At 37.3% G+C, this 16,298-nt stretch overlaps 1 protein-coding gene across 5 annotated transcripts in view; it reads right to left on the bottom strand.

The window, feature by feature from the left end:
• Positions 1 to 16,298, bottom strand: part of Hapln1 (hyaluronan and proteoglycan link protein 1) — a 70,403-nt gene that overhangs the window by 14,103 nt on the left and 40,002 nt on the right. For 3 of the 5 annotated variants that reach the window (XM_031360320.1, XM_031360319.1, XM_031360323.1), the window contains exon 2: positions 12,559 to 12,682. In XM_031360320.1, the coding sequence (XP_031216180.1) occupies positions 12,559 to 12,658 (100 nt within the window). In that variant the 5' untranslated portion in view covers positions 12,659 to 12,682. Of the gene's footprint in view, positions 1 to 12,558; positions 12,683 to 13,464; positions 13,481 to 13,650; positions 13,667 to 16,298 lie in introns of those variants that run through there. The other 2 variants (XM_031360321.1, XM_031360322.1) reach the window with 2 other exon arrangements.

Genomic DNA, 16,298 nt, shown 5'->3' with positions numbered 1-16,298 from the left:
TTTTTTTTTATGGAAATGTTGAATTACCTGAAATTCAGATAAGTCTGGGAAGGATGCCTAGCACATTTAGTAATGACTGACCATCATTGTTCACCAACTCACACTGCAGCATGGCCCTGCTGATGGCTTTGGTTTGCGTTAGATGAATATTGCAGATTATATTGCATTAAGCACGCCTGGAGAGGGGAAGTCTATTACCAAACAGAATATATGGAAGAATGAAACATGGCCGGCAAGACAGAAGCTTTCAAAATTCTGTCAAAGCCCTACTATAGCTCAGCTCCACCATGTCCACCTCAGGAGAACACTTAGTTTAATCTTGCTACCAGGCTCTGTGTCACAGTATTTTATCACATGGACCAACCAGAAAATACACCAAGCAAGAAAGCAAAGAGGAAATGACAACAACATCAGAAAAGGAGCCAAGATCACTGAAGACAGGATGCACAGTGTTGCCTAAAGCAGAAAATCTTAGATCTGATGGTGTCGTTTTAATTCCTGACTTAGTCCTATATATTCATGCTTCCATCAAAACACTTTGATTGACAGGGTGGTCTCACAGCAATACAAATACACTATAAAATTAAGCCTTGATCATCAGAATCAGTACTTTTTGTTTTTCTTCTTAACAAAATGAAAGAATAAATAAAACAAAGCTGCATAAGTGTGCTGGTTTGATTCTTATCGTCCACTGTAGGTTTATACTAACACTTAAGTAGACAGAAGACCTTGTCCTTAAATGAGGTTGTTTACTCAAAACATAAAGCTAATTTGAGAAATTAAAGATGCTCAGTGGGGCATGGAGATTTTCTGAAGAGCATCTTTTAAGTAGGAAATTACTTGTTTCTATCAGAAATGGTGAGTGGTGGTAACTGCAGGGATTTGATGCCCTTCCAAGTGCAGTGCTTCCTCCAAGGGAAACAGCAGGGCATGGTGAGAATGCCAACCGGGGATGCACAGGACCGCTGGCACCCTCTTATTAGTTTACAGACTGCTGTGCAATCTGGAGGAGAGATGCATGACCTTTGTGTCCGCCATGTAGTTTAGAGGAACTCTTTAAACAATAGGTCAAAAGAGATTGTACAAAAAAATAGAAACACAGTTTTGAAACTATACTTCTTAGTTCTATTAGAAGTGTAAAGGTTTTGAAGTTCATATTCAGAGAGAAACCCTACATGCTAAAAAGGTACTGTGAATCAAAGCTTATCCTTTTGAAATAAAGTCATACAAGATAACATGGTTTGCTAGGTTACTTGCCTCCCATGGTGTATGGAATAAAGCAGGTTCCAGAATTTTAGATTTCTTAAATCAATTGAAAAACAAACGTGACTTATTTCTGATAGTTACATAGGGGAATTAAAAAATACATTTCTACAAGAAAAACAATAAAGAAAAACTTTGTTACCTTTTGTGTTGCTTTGTTTTCTGTTTTGTTTTGCTTGGTTTTGTTTTGTTTGGTTTGGCTTGGTTTTGGTGTGTGGTAAGGTTTATAAGGTATATATGGCTATGAGAACACACATGCTTGCATATTCACATATATTCATATAATATACATTCATATAATATGATATATATATACATACATATAAATCCCATTGACATGTGTGTATAGGGCCACTACTTATTTTCACTGTAGCATGCAGCCATCCACTGTCTCTTTTCAGAATTGTTTATCATGTAGAAAAGAAAGCTGATTTCTCTTATATCCTCAACTCATGGACAACAATGTAGCTGCAAGCCCCAGGACAAGTACTCAAAAGACCTTGAATGAAGTTTTAAAAATAATTCCCAGAAGAGTTGAAAAAGTGTGTGTGTTTGTGTGTGTGTGTGTGTGTGTGTGTGTGTGTGTGTGTGTATGTGTGTGTGTGTGTAGAGGGTCTTTGTGTGGGGAATACTTCTATGTTTTAAAAAATCCGAACTTTGTGTATTACATATGCTTGATAGAATGAAAAATAAATTAAAATTTGAGGAATTTTTTAATAAAGAAGTAGCCAACAGAAAACATCAAATGCTTGTCTATGGTTCCTCAGGAAAGAAATACAAGAAATTACCAGGGGTGATTGTTGTATGTTGTCATGAATGAAGTATTACATATTTTTTTACATAAAATTTGATGCTCTATTAATAAAACTGATAACTCTAAGCAAGATGCTTTATTTCTCTCCCTGTAGTCCTTAAAGGCAGTATTTCTAAGAAACCTCATCGTGTCTGGTTCTGAATTATAAATGAAAGCCCCAGTTCTGGAAACAGGGTAGGGAAGGTCACCCTTTCAGCCAGCGATTGGTGCTGCTTTTCGCTTTCAGCAATGCTGCCTTCTAATTGCACAAGCTGCAAGAATGTGCTTCTTGCATCCAGTTTACTGCCTCCCTATGCTGGGGGTGTCCTCTCTAACACCAATTCTGTGGGTCTCTGTGGCCAATTCCTTCCCATGAATCTACCGGACTATATAGAGCAATGTATTTTACAGTTTTCTCAGACAGCATGCATTTTTCCTCTGAGACCTGCATTTTCTAGTTTGATGTTCTATGGAGCAAATACCCCCTTAGTAGCACAATGTCTTTCTCCCTTACCTTCTGGCTAAGTTGATTGTGATGGGAAATCATTCAACACTGAATGATAGCATTGTTTGGAGCCATCCTGATCATGAATGCTTGTCATGTTATTGTTACTGCCAACTTCACATCGAAAAGTAAAGACACATTGCACCACAGTTTTAAATCCTGAATGTGTATTTATGGCAATGTTGAAAATATTCTTGACACTAAAGGCAAAACTATCTGCTCGAACTAGGCATTAAGAGGCCCAAAGGAACACTATGGGGATCAAAAGAGTTACATTTTTAAAAAAGTCTCAACTCTCAGTTGTACACCTGAATCTGTGTTAATGTAAAAACACTCTGCCTTTATTTTCTTCATATTTTAGTATAGGAAGACATAAGAAGTGGGGGGTGGTTTATCTCCATTTTTCCTATAGAATTCCAAGTGAGTTCTTCCTCTCCTGCCAATTATGTCTTTACTTCTCACTAGTAAAGACATTAGTTAAGCATCGGGGGTTAAGCATGACTCTTAGATCATTCTGCTTAATCCCTCCGACCCTCAGTTTTCTCATCAGTAGAAGAGAACAAAACAACTTCATCCAAGGGTTTTTATGAATATTTATTTAAACTCAACACACAAGACAGCTGTGATAATGCCCAACTGACTAGTGGTCAGTTAAAGTTACCTGTGCTAGGAAATGCTCATTCACTGTTCAGCATGGATTTGGTGTGTTTAACAGCTCGCCTTGCACCATACCCGGATCAAAAAACAGCTCCTAGAAGCAGTCAGTTTTTAAAACCCTGCACCTCATCAGAGACTTCTTGATCCTTCCTGAGGCAATGATTCTGGGTAGGACTGCATGGGAGGACCATCAACCTCTAGGAGGTTCTACCCTGCTCTTCTGGCCCACTGACAGTTAACAGTTGATTGGATATGAAGTTTCATTTTCTTCAGTGGTGCAGCCTGTCCTAAGTTGCCCTTGCTCTAGTAAATAAGCTCCCCGTCTTGCTCAGGCTGAAAATTTCTAATTAAACTTAGTGATTCACACACATACAAAGAAGACACTGATGTAGAGGGAGAACGTATTTGAAGAAGTTTCCGTGGGAGAAAGAGGATGAGAAAGGGGGAGGGGATATGTGAAAATGCCCCAAATTCATTATGTAAATTGGGAAATATCAATCAATAGGCTCTCTATCTCTAGTCTTTATTTCTATATAATATCATTTCTTTCTGATCCTTCCACAATTTCTTTGTAGATTATTTGGATTTTTTTTTCACCACTGCTCTTACCTTCATCTTGATCATACTCCTAGTAAAATCACCACAGCAGCCTAGAGGTACATTTCTAGTAAGGGCCAAGATGAAACTTTTCGTAGTGATTTGTTTCATTCCCAGCATTGTCCTAAACATTTGGAACAACACTGAGTGGAATAAAATATGCTATTTAACGATTTTTACCTATTTCTGCCCTCAAAAAGTGCTTCCCAAGGAGTGAGGAAGTTTATATGGTGTCTATTGGCTCATATGAGAGTACGGTACTCAGGAGAGGCAGACTGCTCAAGCGAATTTCAGCTTCAATAGCTAACTGCCCGGGACAGGATGCTTAGTCTCTGTCAATGTTAGTGTCACTCACCAGCAACTTACTGTTGTTGGGATGATAGGGCTCACTTTCCATCAGGCTGCACACATGTAACTGATTATAAATGTCAATGCAGATGCATTAGCAATCTGCTTTGACGTCTGCTATTTGTTTCAGAGCAAGAGATGGTGTTGGTATTTGTGTTGACTTAAGAGTTCTCTAGTTAGTAATCTTCAGAAATTAAATGTATTGATCTTACCAGTAGATAACAGGTGAAACCTAGCATTAAATTCTTATTAACATGAACTGAGAAAAAATAAACAAATCAAAATATTGTAGAAAGACTAAGGAAAACAGGAAAAGATTGGATTAGGATATTCTAACAGTGTGTTGAACGACATTTTTAAGATAAATGGGATAACTATTGTAGTTTCATTTTTCTCAATGTTTGGGGATTGCTGAAGCAAAGGGAGTGGAAAGATTTTAAGAGCCAGAGGCCGTGGCTGACTTCAAGGAAACGGTGTCTTCTGAGCAGAGCAATGCAGTTGCACGTATGCACTTAGAGAATTTGTGACAGTATGAGCAAGCCTTGTGTGGGCTTAGGCCATACAAAATCCCAGTATTGAGAGTGGGGAGCATGAAGACCTCCCCTGAATAGGGAGCTCTTAGCAGCTGATAAATGCTGGGAGAGGGAGAGTCTGTTTTATTAAGGGTGAGGGCTCTGGTGGTTTACCATGTCCCAGGAAAGACCATGAATCCAAGAGTATATGTCCAGCACAAACTGTATTAATAGGTTTTTTAAAAAACAAGAGGGTACCAATGTCAGTGGGTAGGGAAGGTGATCTGGCAAGCATTGGGGAGGGAATGAGTATGATCAGATATATTATATGAGATTCTCAGAGAATTAATAAAAATGAGAAGTAAAGATAATTATACTTTCCAAAATGGTGACTATCAGGGTTTGTTTCAGTTTATACAGAAACTGAAACAATTATGTATGCTATTTTATTTAATATTGGTGATTATCCACATACTTCATAATTGTTGAAACTCTTTTACTAAGTGGTAAAGGAGCAGAATTAAAGTCTGTTTCCATGCAGAACATGTCTATTCTAGAAGGAAGTAAAAGGTCAAATGATTTATAATTTTCAGAAAGGACATTTAATCGTGTGTACTGATAAGATTAACACCATTACATAATGGGAAAGACAGAATAGCAGTACAAAAAGCACTAAGAAAATATTTAGGGGACTTTTTATTATTCTGTTGCAATCAATCATGAATTATTAAAACTTGAATGGGTTAGGTATTAAATTTAGTGCTAAAGAAAATAAAATACTAGTCTGTTGGGATTGTGAAGGCCCTTCACACCACAGATCTCCAGGGCTATGATGGATATTAAGCATGTAGGGCTGTCCTTTTCAAAAAAAAAACCCAAACCCTGTTCTTCCATACAGAAGACTGGGAACTGAAGGTGATTAACAGTCTGGTGGTTTGCATTATCTGCTGGGCCAAGGCATATCAAATGTTCACAACCAGGACTAGGGACACCCAATAGCCTGAATTATCCTTACATCATCTGTATAACCACCCATTTCCCCAAGCTCTCAAAACCAGGACCAATGATCTCTATGTTACCTGTATGACTAAGACCAGAGTAGATCCTTCCTTTGGTCTTTAAGCTAATAAAGGTAACTTATCTCTCTAATTCTTCTTCTTAGAAGAAATCACTTGTACTTTGACTTTAGTCTCAATGTAATTATGCTTCCTTGTGCACTGGGGATTGTATTACACCTTGTGGTTCATTTCCCTGCCTGTCGTGACACGTGATCCCAGCACAAATCAAACATAAATGCTTTGGTTGATCAAGGGTTAGAAAATGACAGGAACATCTAGAATAGTAGAACAATGTGCTGAAAAGGACTATAGTCAGTCTGGGAGCACAACTGCCCATTCTAAAGAGCAGTAGATACAGGTCCTCCCAATGTCATACTAAGGGATACAGGTTGAGAAGGAGCAAACCATTGCTAAAAAATAACACTTAATATTAAAGTGTCTACTCCTAATCCTTTGTAGTTATTTAGGTTTTAACAGTTTTTTTTCTATGTATATTTCCAGGCTAGTTTGGAACATGATTTTTTTGACTCATTTTCTCAAATTCTGGGATTATGAATATACGCTGCCATGTCAGTTTAGAATTAAAAATTATGATAACATTTTTATATGCGTTACATATCAGGATTTAGACCCTTTGGAAGTGAATACACACCTTTTTCATACTCTCTTGTTCAAGTTGTTGGTAGTGAAGATCTCCAAATTTATCCTCTTGCCTCTGTCTGCATACTCTAACCCCACAGGCTATCCTGTCTGGTCCCCAAATTAGTGGACCTATATCATTTAGTTTATAAATATAAAATGTATGGGAAACTCTGTAAATTAGCAAATCTACATACCCATGTTATTATATTGTGCTGTCAGTATGTCTTTCTCCATTTATGCTAACCCATCTTCTCTGTTTCTATCAGTGTAGTCCTTGCCTTCACCACCCATTCATTTATTCATCATAAAACTTGTAGGCTGTCCTTTAAGATACCTCTATATGTGTTCAATAAGCTCTGGTATGTCTACATCCAATAGAGTAAATAGTCCATCTAAACTTGTGACATCATAATTTTCCATTGACACTATCTAAGACCGTTCATACCCTAGTTACGTTCTGTTGTGATAAAACACTGAACAAAAGCAACCCATGGATGATTTATTTGGCTTACAGGTTATAGCTCATCATCTGGGGAAGAAACCAAGACAAGAAATGAATGTAGGAGCTTGAAGTAGAAACTATAGAATGTTGCTTACTGGCTTGCTTTGTGGCTTGTGCATCCTACTTTCTTTCCAACTCAGAACCTCTTGCTCAGGGGTGGCACTGTTCACAGTCAGCTACACCCTCTCACATAAATTACTGAAAATGCCCGGCAGACAAACGAAAGGAAATCTGCTGGAGGCAATTCTTCACCATGGCTGCCTTTGTCTAGGTGATTCTAGTTTGTCAAGCTGACAAAAATTAACCAGTATATTCCTAAAGGGTTTCCTCACAGTAACTCGTGGGCCATTCATTGTAGTGTGTTATCCACATAGTCTTTTAGAAGAGGCAGCCGTAATAGAGTATATCTTTGCTTCAGACTTAACATTTGTAGTGGTTAAATGTGAAATGCAAGCCTGGATGACAACACACTATGGTAGTCTGGTTTCGGTTTACTTCTCCAGTCTCATTTTACACCATACCTTGCTCATTGGAAACATTCAAATGCTTTGGAAAAACACAGTGAAGGCTCTCGTCCACATCCTGCTCTCACAGATTACACATTTGATGGCAATAAATGGTCCTTGATCTAATAGGTTTCATACATGGTGCATTATGGCTTTGGGGGTTTATTTCTCAGGATGTCTATATGCCTTCTGAGTGAAAAGTAGAATAGGTAGGGTGAGTTCTGTTTGGTTTACTTTGTTCAATATACCTCACGGGACAGTCTTTGAACATAAAGTGATATACCACACAGAGTATGTACATGTGGTGATTAATAACTGATTATCCAGGGAAGCCAACTAGCCAACATATGTAAATAAAACAGGCAAGAATGGCTACCTTTTGTACCGATCACTGGATCATGTGTCTCATGGTATGGTGTGAGAACATGGTGCAAGAATCCAGTCATGTTGAGGAGATTTTTGAATGTGTGTGAGAAAACTCCAACAAACGATGAGTCTTTGGACCTCATTTTCATCTAAAACATGGAATTCTTTTTTGAATGTTCTTTCAGCCTCTCCATGGTATAGGAAATAGGGATGACGTTCCTTCATATTATTCATTACAATTGGCAGTTGCTATTTGTTAATGTCTCTATTGGGGAAAAAACCATGTTTGTGCTACATGCAGCTTGTCTACCACATGCTGTTTGCCCTTGTGATTATACATTTTACTCATGTGACTCCTTTAAATGCGCACAGTATAAATTGTCTGATGCTTTGTATAAAGTTGGCTATTGTATGAGACTTGAGTATATCTCATTTATCAGCTCCATCCTCCGGGGTCCCACTGGCTCTAGAGCAGTAAACAGCACTTCACTATGGTCGCATAAAATTGTTGAAGTAGTTTAAAGGTTTATGTGTTTATTTTTTCAATGTCTTTATTTTGAAATAATTCCTCCATAATAATGATTTTGTTTTTCCTAGATACTATTACTGTTGTAATCCTTGAGTGTTTTAATTTCTTAGAATTTGATAGTGTTCATATTCCAAACAACTTGATTCTCGCTATATTCTTAAGTAAAGAGCTGAAACAATAAAGAATTGTAAAGATTTTCATTATGTGCATGCTGTATCGACTTAGCTAAGTGCTGTAGTTGAAACATCACTCAGCCTCGTGCACTTTTGGTCAGAACAAGAGGCTCTACTAGTCAGCCATTTGTTTGTTTGCTTGTGGATATGTATTTTCTAATAATTTGATTTCTTCCATAGTTTCTCAGTATTATCATCCAGAAAAAGAGCATAAAATGCACTGTCTATCCAATGAAACTTTGTTACCAGTTGAAAGGAAAATTTTGTACCTCAAAGTATAAAACTACATGGTTTTAACTGATAGTTAGCAAAGTATCATAACAATAGTACGTTTTATTCATTTCAAACTTAGAAATATTCACAAGGTATATTTTATGGGCTAAAAATGCTAAGTATTCAAAACTTCAATGAATTTATATTCATTGTTCTAGATGGGACCCTTTTGTGAATAACTACTTTTTGCTCTCCATGTTCCTTTGTTTAGTCCTTATTTCCTTCTCCCATATCACTCCTGTTGCCCTCATGGTAGTCTTAGTGTATTGAGAAGGTCATCTGTCTTTCAACAGGATAACTGGTGTCTCTGTAAAAGCAGTCTGGAGTTTTGAAAACACTTGAAAATATATTGCTTAAAATTATGTACAAAAGTAAATATATTCAATATGGACCAGAAATCATATATTATGACAAAAGTAAGTGTGGTATTCAAATATATATTCATGTATAATCAGTAGTTCTTTGTGTGTGGAGGAGTGTGTTCTGTTATTGCATGTGTAGTGTATTTATTATGTGTGTGAAGGTATACATAAACATGCATATTTGTGTGCATACATGTGATGTGTGGTATATTTATGTATGCAAGGGTATACAGGTGCATGCTCATTTGTGTGTACACATGTGATGTGTGGTATATTTATGTGTGAAAAGGTGTATATGCACATGTCTGCTTGTGTATACACATATGACGTGTGGTGTATTTATATGTTTAAGGGTATATATGCTCATGCATATTTGTATATATACATGTGATGTGTGGTATATTTATGTGTGCGAAGGTGTACATGCACATGCTCGCTTCTGTGTACACATGTGATGTGTGGTATATTTATGTGTGTAAGGGTATACATGAGCATGCATATTGTGTGTATTTACATGGTATGTCATATATTTATGTGTGTAAGGATGTACATGAGCATGCATATTTGTGTGCATTCATATGGTGTGTCACATATTTGTGTGTGTAGGGGTGTACATGAACATTCATGCTTGTGTATATGCCTGTGGAGGACAGAGATTGATGTCAGTTGTCTTCCTTGAACTTTCCCCTTCTTTATTGTTTTTTATTTGTTGTTGTTTGTTTGAGTTTTTATGTTTTTGAGACAGAGACTCTCAGTGACTCTGGAGATCATTGACTAGGCTAGGCTGGCTAGTCAAAGAGGTCCAGGAACCCTTTTGTCTTGGATTCCCCTCTCCCCCACAGTGGTGGGGTTACAGAAGTGCGACCACATCCAGCTTTTTATGTGGGTACTGGAGAATTCAGAATCAGGTCCTCATGCAGGTACAGTATGCATTGTACCAACTGAGATCTTTGCTCTACTCAGGATTTTATTTCCTATCTTTCTTCTTTCCTCTTTCATTTCTTCTCTCCCTTCCCTTATTTTGCTTCACCCTTTCTTCCTTTCCTCCCTTTTTGCTAGATTAAACGTTTGCATGCCTATGTTTTTTAAAAAGTCTACAACAAAGTTGGAAAGATGTTACCAGAAATGTACTTAGGTAACTCTGATGTGAGAAGCTCAAGGACAAATCAATAAAATGTCAAGCATTTATACCAAAGTATATAGGAGAATATACAGATAAATGTAATAGTTAATTCAATCATTTAGTTTTGCTTGGGGACTTTTGAGTATAAAATAGAACTTTAATGATGAATACAGGACATAAAGTATATGTTCATAATAATGTGAGGTCTAAATGTTTTTCTACCTCTTTGAAACCATAACTGCTTATCAGAACAATTCAGCAATCTTCAGTTCAGACAGCCAATTTAATCACTAGGGTGCAAATGGCTCAAAACATCATGTGAGGGTTTCAAGTTCTTTAATTCCTCTAGGTCATTACAAATAAAGTTTAAATATGAGAAATGAGTCTAGTATTTCAAGAGGGTAACACAGGTCCCTGCCTTCTTGGTTCCATACTGTGCTGTGAGGTTTATATTTGTATTATAAAAGACAATTGAAACTACAGCATTCCAGGTGGACATGAATTCTCAGAAGTCTGTGCCTTGAAACTTCAAGGTGAGTGGTAGTGCTTAAGGAAAGGAGAAGAAGGGGGTAGTGGGACTGGTTCCTTGAACAACTTTACAATAAGTTTTGATTTATGAGGAGAACCTCACAATGCTATGACTTAACCACATTTCTGTATAAGTTTCTACCAGGAAATATAGGCTTGGTAGTTGAATCACCTGAAAGCATTAAGTAATACTTCCAGGGAATCCTACACTTTCTAAGAATATGAATTTACAATTGAAATGAAGTGGACGATCAAGGCATTTGGAAAAAATCCAACGGTGTATGAAATCATTTGAATAACTTGGGTACCTTGGGTTACAATCCCTTTAAACTAAATTTAATGGAACACATGGGATTTTGAAGGCTGGGCTACAGTGGTTTTTCTTGTTCAAATAATTTTACTTTAACATGAATAAGTTTGAAAATGTCTGTATATCCTTTAAAATAATATTTTCACTAATTGGGTTTCACATAGACCAACTGGATCATATGATTTATACTATAACTTGAGTCGGTCTTGTAAATTAAAAGCATAGCTACATAAAGAATATTTTATATTAGATTTGAAGTTGCTATGACTAATGATTCAGTACAGTCACTTATGTTGAATTGAATCTTGTGACTAAAAGTTAAAAGGATATTTATTATTCTTCATCAGTAAGCACAGCATGTAAATACATTACAGCCTTGGGAAGCAGCTTTGATTCTAATACATACATTAGTGGAAAAGCTGAGCTAGCAGCTTCCTGAAGAAAATTTACAATTATATAATTCCTTTCCATGCTTCAACAGTGAAAAAATAAAGCTGCTGGAAGCAAAGAAAATTCAAAAGGATGTGCTTAAAATACCCAGAGACAGATTAATTAGAAATTCTACTCTCAACTGCCAAAATATTTACAGGACAATATTTCTACCAGATTTACACTCTCAAACGACCTTTACAAATCTTGCTTTTAAACAGTGAACGTAGTTTTCTGAGACTACACTTTTGACCTTGAAACTATAACTTGATGTTTAATGTCTTTTATCAAACTTATAATGTCTCCGATCCCCAAGTTAAACTTTTCTAAAATTACTAATATTATACATGTAAAGCATTACATTCTGTAATCCTTAGTTTAATGAGTTAGCATCCAAGAGCAGGTGACAGACATTTTTTTTTTATTGCTCCTTGAACTGCCTTTCCTTATTGCATAAGGCTTCCAGCTTTCTTATTGCAGGATGTCCCTTAACAGAAGCTTAGCCTGACGAAAGAGCTGCATTATACTGCAGCCTCTAGCCTTGCAACAGCTCTCTGGCTGAGGATCAGCTGAGCTCAACAGAACTATGCAGGGCTAGTGTACTGGTCCATAGGAATGAAAGCTTTACACTGTAACAGGGTAAGCTGCTATTTCCCAGCCATAGTTTGCTTGTTAGTTCTCTTATTAGTATTGCTTTTCTCAATCTTAAAGCAATTATTGTGACAGAATGACCTTACATCCTAAGTGTCACTGCATTTTTAGCTCTCCCCCTCACTTTGCATTAAAATGAACTTCATGCATCCCATTCTACTTGAAGATACCAACCACACTGAACAGTTCAGAGTTAGCTGCACTAACTCACTGCAGTTGGAGGTTCTTAAGATGTTCAACTTCGATTGTTCCCAAGTTCTAATGTCCCCCACCATGTATTAGCATCCATGCACCAGAGCATGTTTACTTATTCGCAGAAAGAGAAGGAAAAAGTTCTTGCAGCAGACGAGAAATTAACAAGCATTAAGCATCCTAACTGTAAGTAATTGGAAATTCATCTGACCCTCATTTGAGAACTTGTGTTCTCTTACCTTGGATATGAATAACTCTGTCTTGATCCGGAGTGTAGCTGTCTGAAAGGTGGTCAGCCCAACAGACTGAGATCAGCACCAGGAAAAGTAGACTTCTCATCCTTGTAGCTCAGACTCTTCTTTGCTGTAAGGATCATATACACAGAGGCTTGAGAAATTTGGAACCCTTCCGAGTGTTGCACTGCACAAATTATTACCGCTTTATCATCGTAGAATGGGTCTCTAAAAACATTTAACCCAATCTGGTCAGAAAGTTACTGTAGCAGCCTTTGAGAGCTGACAGCTGAGCTTTGAAAAATTTCAGTTTCTCAGAGGCAGCCCGAGTCCAAACAGTGTTTAACTCTGTCTTTGCAGAACAGTAAATCTGAAAACTTAAAACACTGTGCTTTTGGCATGAAGACTTCCAGAGTCAGACAGAGCTTTAATAAGGGGGCAAATACTCTCTTAAAACATTAACCCTTGAGTTGGGAGTATAAGTTAACAAAAGAGCAACTTGGCACATCTATTTCTGAATATTTATCCAGCTAGCCTCATTAGGAACTGCATCTTAGACCAGAGCAAATAAGGAGCATTTGCAGGGGCCTTGACATCATCGGTCATTACACATGCGGCTTCCCAAGCAGGTTAGATTTGCTTGTTCTAAATAAAAAAGAGGATTAAAAAAATCAAGCAGAAGCAGTGCTTTTGCTACAGATACATTTACCACTGTAAACACTACTGGGGTCTATGATGAAGAGTTGAAAATTTGGACGAACTATATTAGAATTGTGCATGACACTCCACTGCAGTCAAACGAATTGATTTTTCATTCATTGCAAGCTAAAGTGCTGACACATCAACTCTGAGTGTCAGGTAGGTTCTCTGCAGTCAGCAGAGCCCTGCAGGGAATGTCCCTGCCAGGCTCACAGGGCAATTAGGCAAATGAAGAGCTGAAATAGAAAGAGAGGCATAGCTCTGATCCTAAGTGACAGAGGCATAGTCATCTTTGCCTATCCTTTATTCATGACTGACTTGATAGGAGAGGACAGAACGCCGCACCCCTTAAAACTTTGTTATTGGAGGGACCAAAAAGTAATTTGGAGCGATACAAACCTCCCATCCTTTGCAGTATTTGCAGGGAAGAATTTCAGTATACTTTATGTTTTAATGTAAAAGCAGAGGCAAACATCCAGACAGATCTTCCTTTGCCTCCATGCACACAGCAGCCTTAACAATACTGGCTATTTTTAAAGCTGAAATTGCAGAGTTCTGGCTTCTCACACTAATTTGTTTTTTTCCAGGAAAGCCTGGCTCTCTGGGATACTTATATTAATGAGTTTATTGTCTGTTCCTAGAGATCCTTGAGGGAGAATCTGCTTCCCAGGACTTCCCCAGGTCTCTCCTAGACTGAAAGCACACCTCTCTTCAGCTTTTGCATGGATACTCTGTCATTACCTCAATGCTACGGCAGTAATCTTTTATGTCTGCTGGCAGTTTGTACCTTCATTATGTCACAGGGAGAAGATGGTGAATGCATGGCTCATTTATTATGGAAAGCAAGTGTGGTTTCTTCAAAATTTTACTTAATTTATTAATCTTATTTTCAGAGCTTTGTTCTTCGAAAGGTTTTGTGAAATGTATTTTTGCACCAATGACTTTTTGCCCATAGCACCATGGCTAACAGCATATTTTCAATCCAAATTGTGCTATAGGTAAGCAATTAGAAGAGAGGCAATTTTAAAATTTTTAATATTACTGGAATAATTATGCAAATATGAAGTGATAGTCATACACTATCCAAGGCATTCTGTGCTCTCTGCTTGCCCTAGGTGTCAAGAAGTGTAAGATTGGGCATTGTGAAATAAATAGACAGTATAAAAAAGAATGCAATTTCAACATCTAAAAATGAAACAGATTCAAGGAAAAGGGTAAAATCAGCAAACACGATGAATGAAATTTGATTTATTTTCATATCACTGTGATCACATATAGTTTACAGTTCATGGGGAGCTTTAAATAAATATACACATTTAAAGTTGTGAGATTTCGTTAATTCAATTACACAGTGGCCTTGAATTATTTTACCTAAAATCATGCATATTAGTAAGATCTAGACAGATTTTTAGGGATGTAGGTACATAGAAGTTAGAGATAGAGAGATAGATTGATGGATAGATAGATTTATAGATAGATAGATAGATAGATAGATAGATAGATAGATGAGAGACAGACAGACAGACAGACAGAGATGTGTGGATATAGCTCTTTTAAGTCCATGGCTCAGTATTCAAACATATCAATAAAGGTACGTTCCACTGAGTTAAGGTGCCTCATAGCCCAGTTCTGAAATGAAAATACTATTAGAATGTGCTTCTCTGTATGTAGGAGACATACACAGACATATATATCATCTTTGAAAGAGCCAAGCAAAGTAGTGAGGTCTGAATAGTACAGTGGCGATCACAAAGGAAGACTGTAGAATGTCCACACTGGTATTAATGCAATTCAGACAGGAACAGGGAAGTTACCTTTTCTTTTTTTTTAATCAATGGCAGAACAGCCACAGTTTTAATAATTGTGAAATTAGGAAAGGAAACTCTAGGGGCATAATTTTCAGGAATGGTAACAAATTGCAAACAAAGTAAGCTCTACATACCCGACTGAGCCCTTTGAGCATATGTGCTATATACCAAGGGTCTGCATGCTGGTCCCTTAACAGATGAGATTAATTCAGACATTGGTAGTCATACAAGTGAATGAATGAATCTGATTTGTGTTTTGAATGACAACTCTAAATATTTATGTATGTTAAGTGAAAATTTCCAGTTCTTGATGTGAGTAAAATCAGAATATTAAAGATACTTTTATGTAACCAGCTGTTATTAACAGCTCCTGACTTAGCACTCATACTTCACCAGAAAAATCACACATTGACAGTCTTTTTAAAAGCATGCTTGAGGAGAGAGATGGCTCAGTGATTAAGAGCACTGACTGCTCTTCCAAAGGTCCTGAGTTCAATTCTCAGCAACCATATGGTATCTGACAACCATCTGTAATGAGATCTGATGCCCTCTTCTGGTGTGTCTGAAGACATCTACAGTGTACTCATATGCGTAAAATAAATGAATCTTAAAAAAAAAGCATGCTCTCTATTTTGTGTGCTCTGTATTTGTATGTGTAATGTATATGCATGTGAGTGCATGTATGTGTGTGTGTGTCTGTGTATCAGAGAATGTGTGGAAATCAAAGTCTAACATCCAAGAGACAGGATTTCCTACTGACTCTGGCACTCATTGATAGGCTAGGCTGGTAGATCAATGAGTTCCAGGGTCTTGTCTCTTTATGCCCCCCACTGCTGGGATCACAGACATGTGCTGTCTTGTTTGACTTCTGCCATGGGTAACTGGGGTCTGAACTCAGGTCCTTCTGTTTCCTTGGCAAGTATTTTGCCAAGAGAGTCATCTTACCCAATTTGATTGTTACTTAGTCTCCTAAGCCTTGCCACTATATAATGTAGCCAGTGTCCCAATGAGTTCAAATTGAAATAGCCATGGTAATAATAAAAAATGTTATTCAAGTATTTCTGTTGTAAGATGTAGTCCCTTGGGTACATGTCACAGAGAGGTACAGCTGGATCATGTGTTATATCTACTTCTAGTTTTTGAGGAACTTCCATGCTGGTTTCTTTAGTGGTTGCAGCATTTTATATGCCTATCAGCAGCTAATATACATTCTCCTTACCCATAGCCAAGCAAGCATCT

The sequence above is a fragment of the Mastomys coucha genome, unplaced genomic scaffold (genome assembly GCF_008632895.1).
Source record: "Mastomys coucha isolate ucsf_1 unplaced genomic scaffold, UCSF_Mcou_1 pScaffold8, whole genome shotgun sequence".
Classification (NCBI taxonomy): Eukaryota; Metazoa; Chordata; class Mammalia; order Rodentia; family Muridae; genus Mastomys; species Mastomys coucha.
Note: the sequence above shows the minus strand (reverse complement) of the source record. Positions and strands in the feature narration are given on the sequence as shown.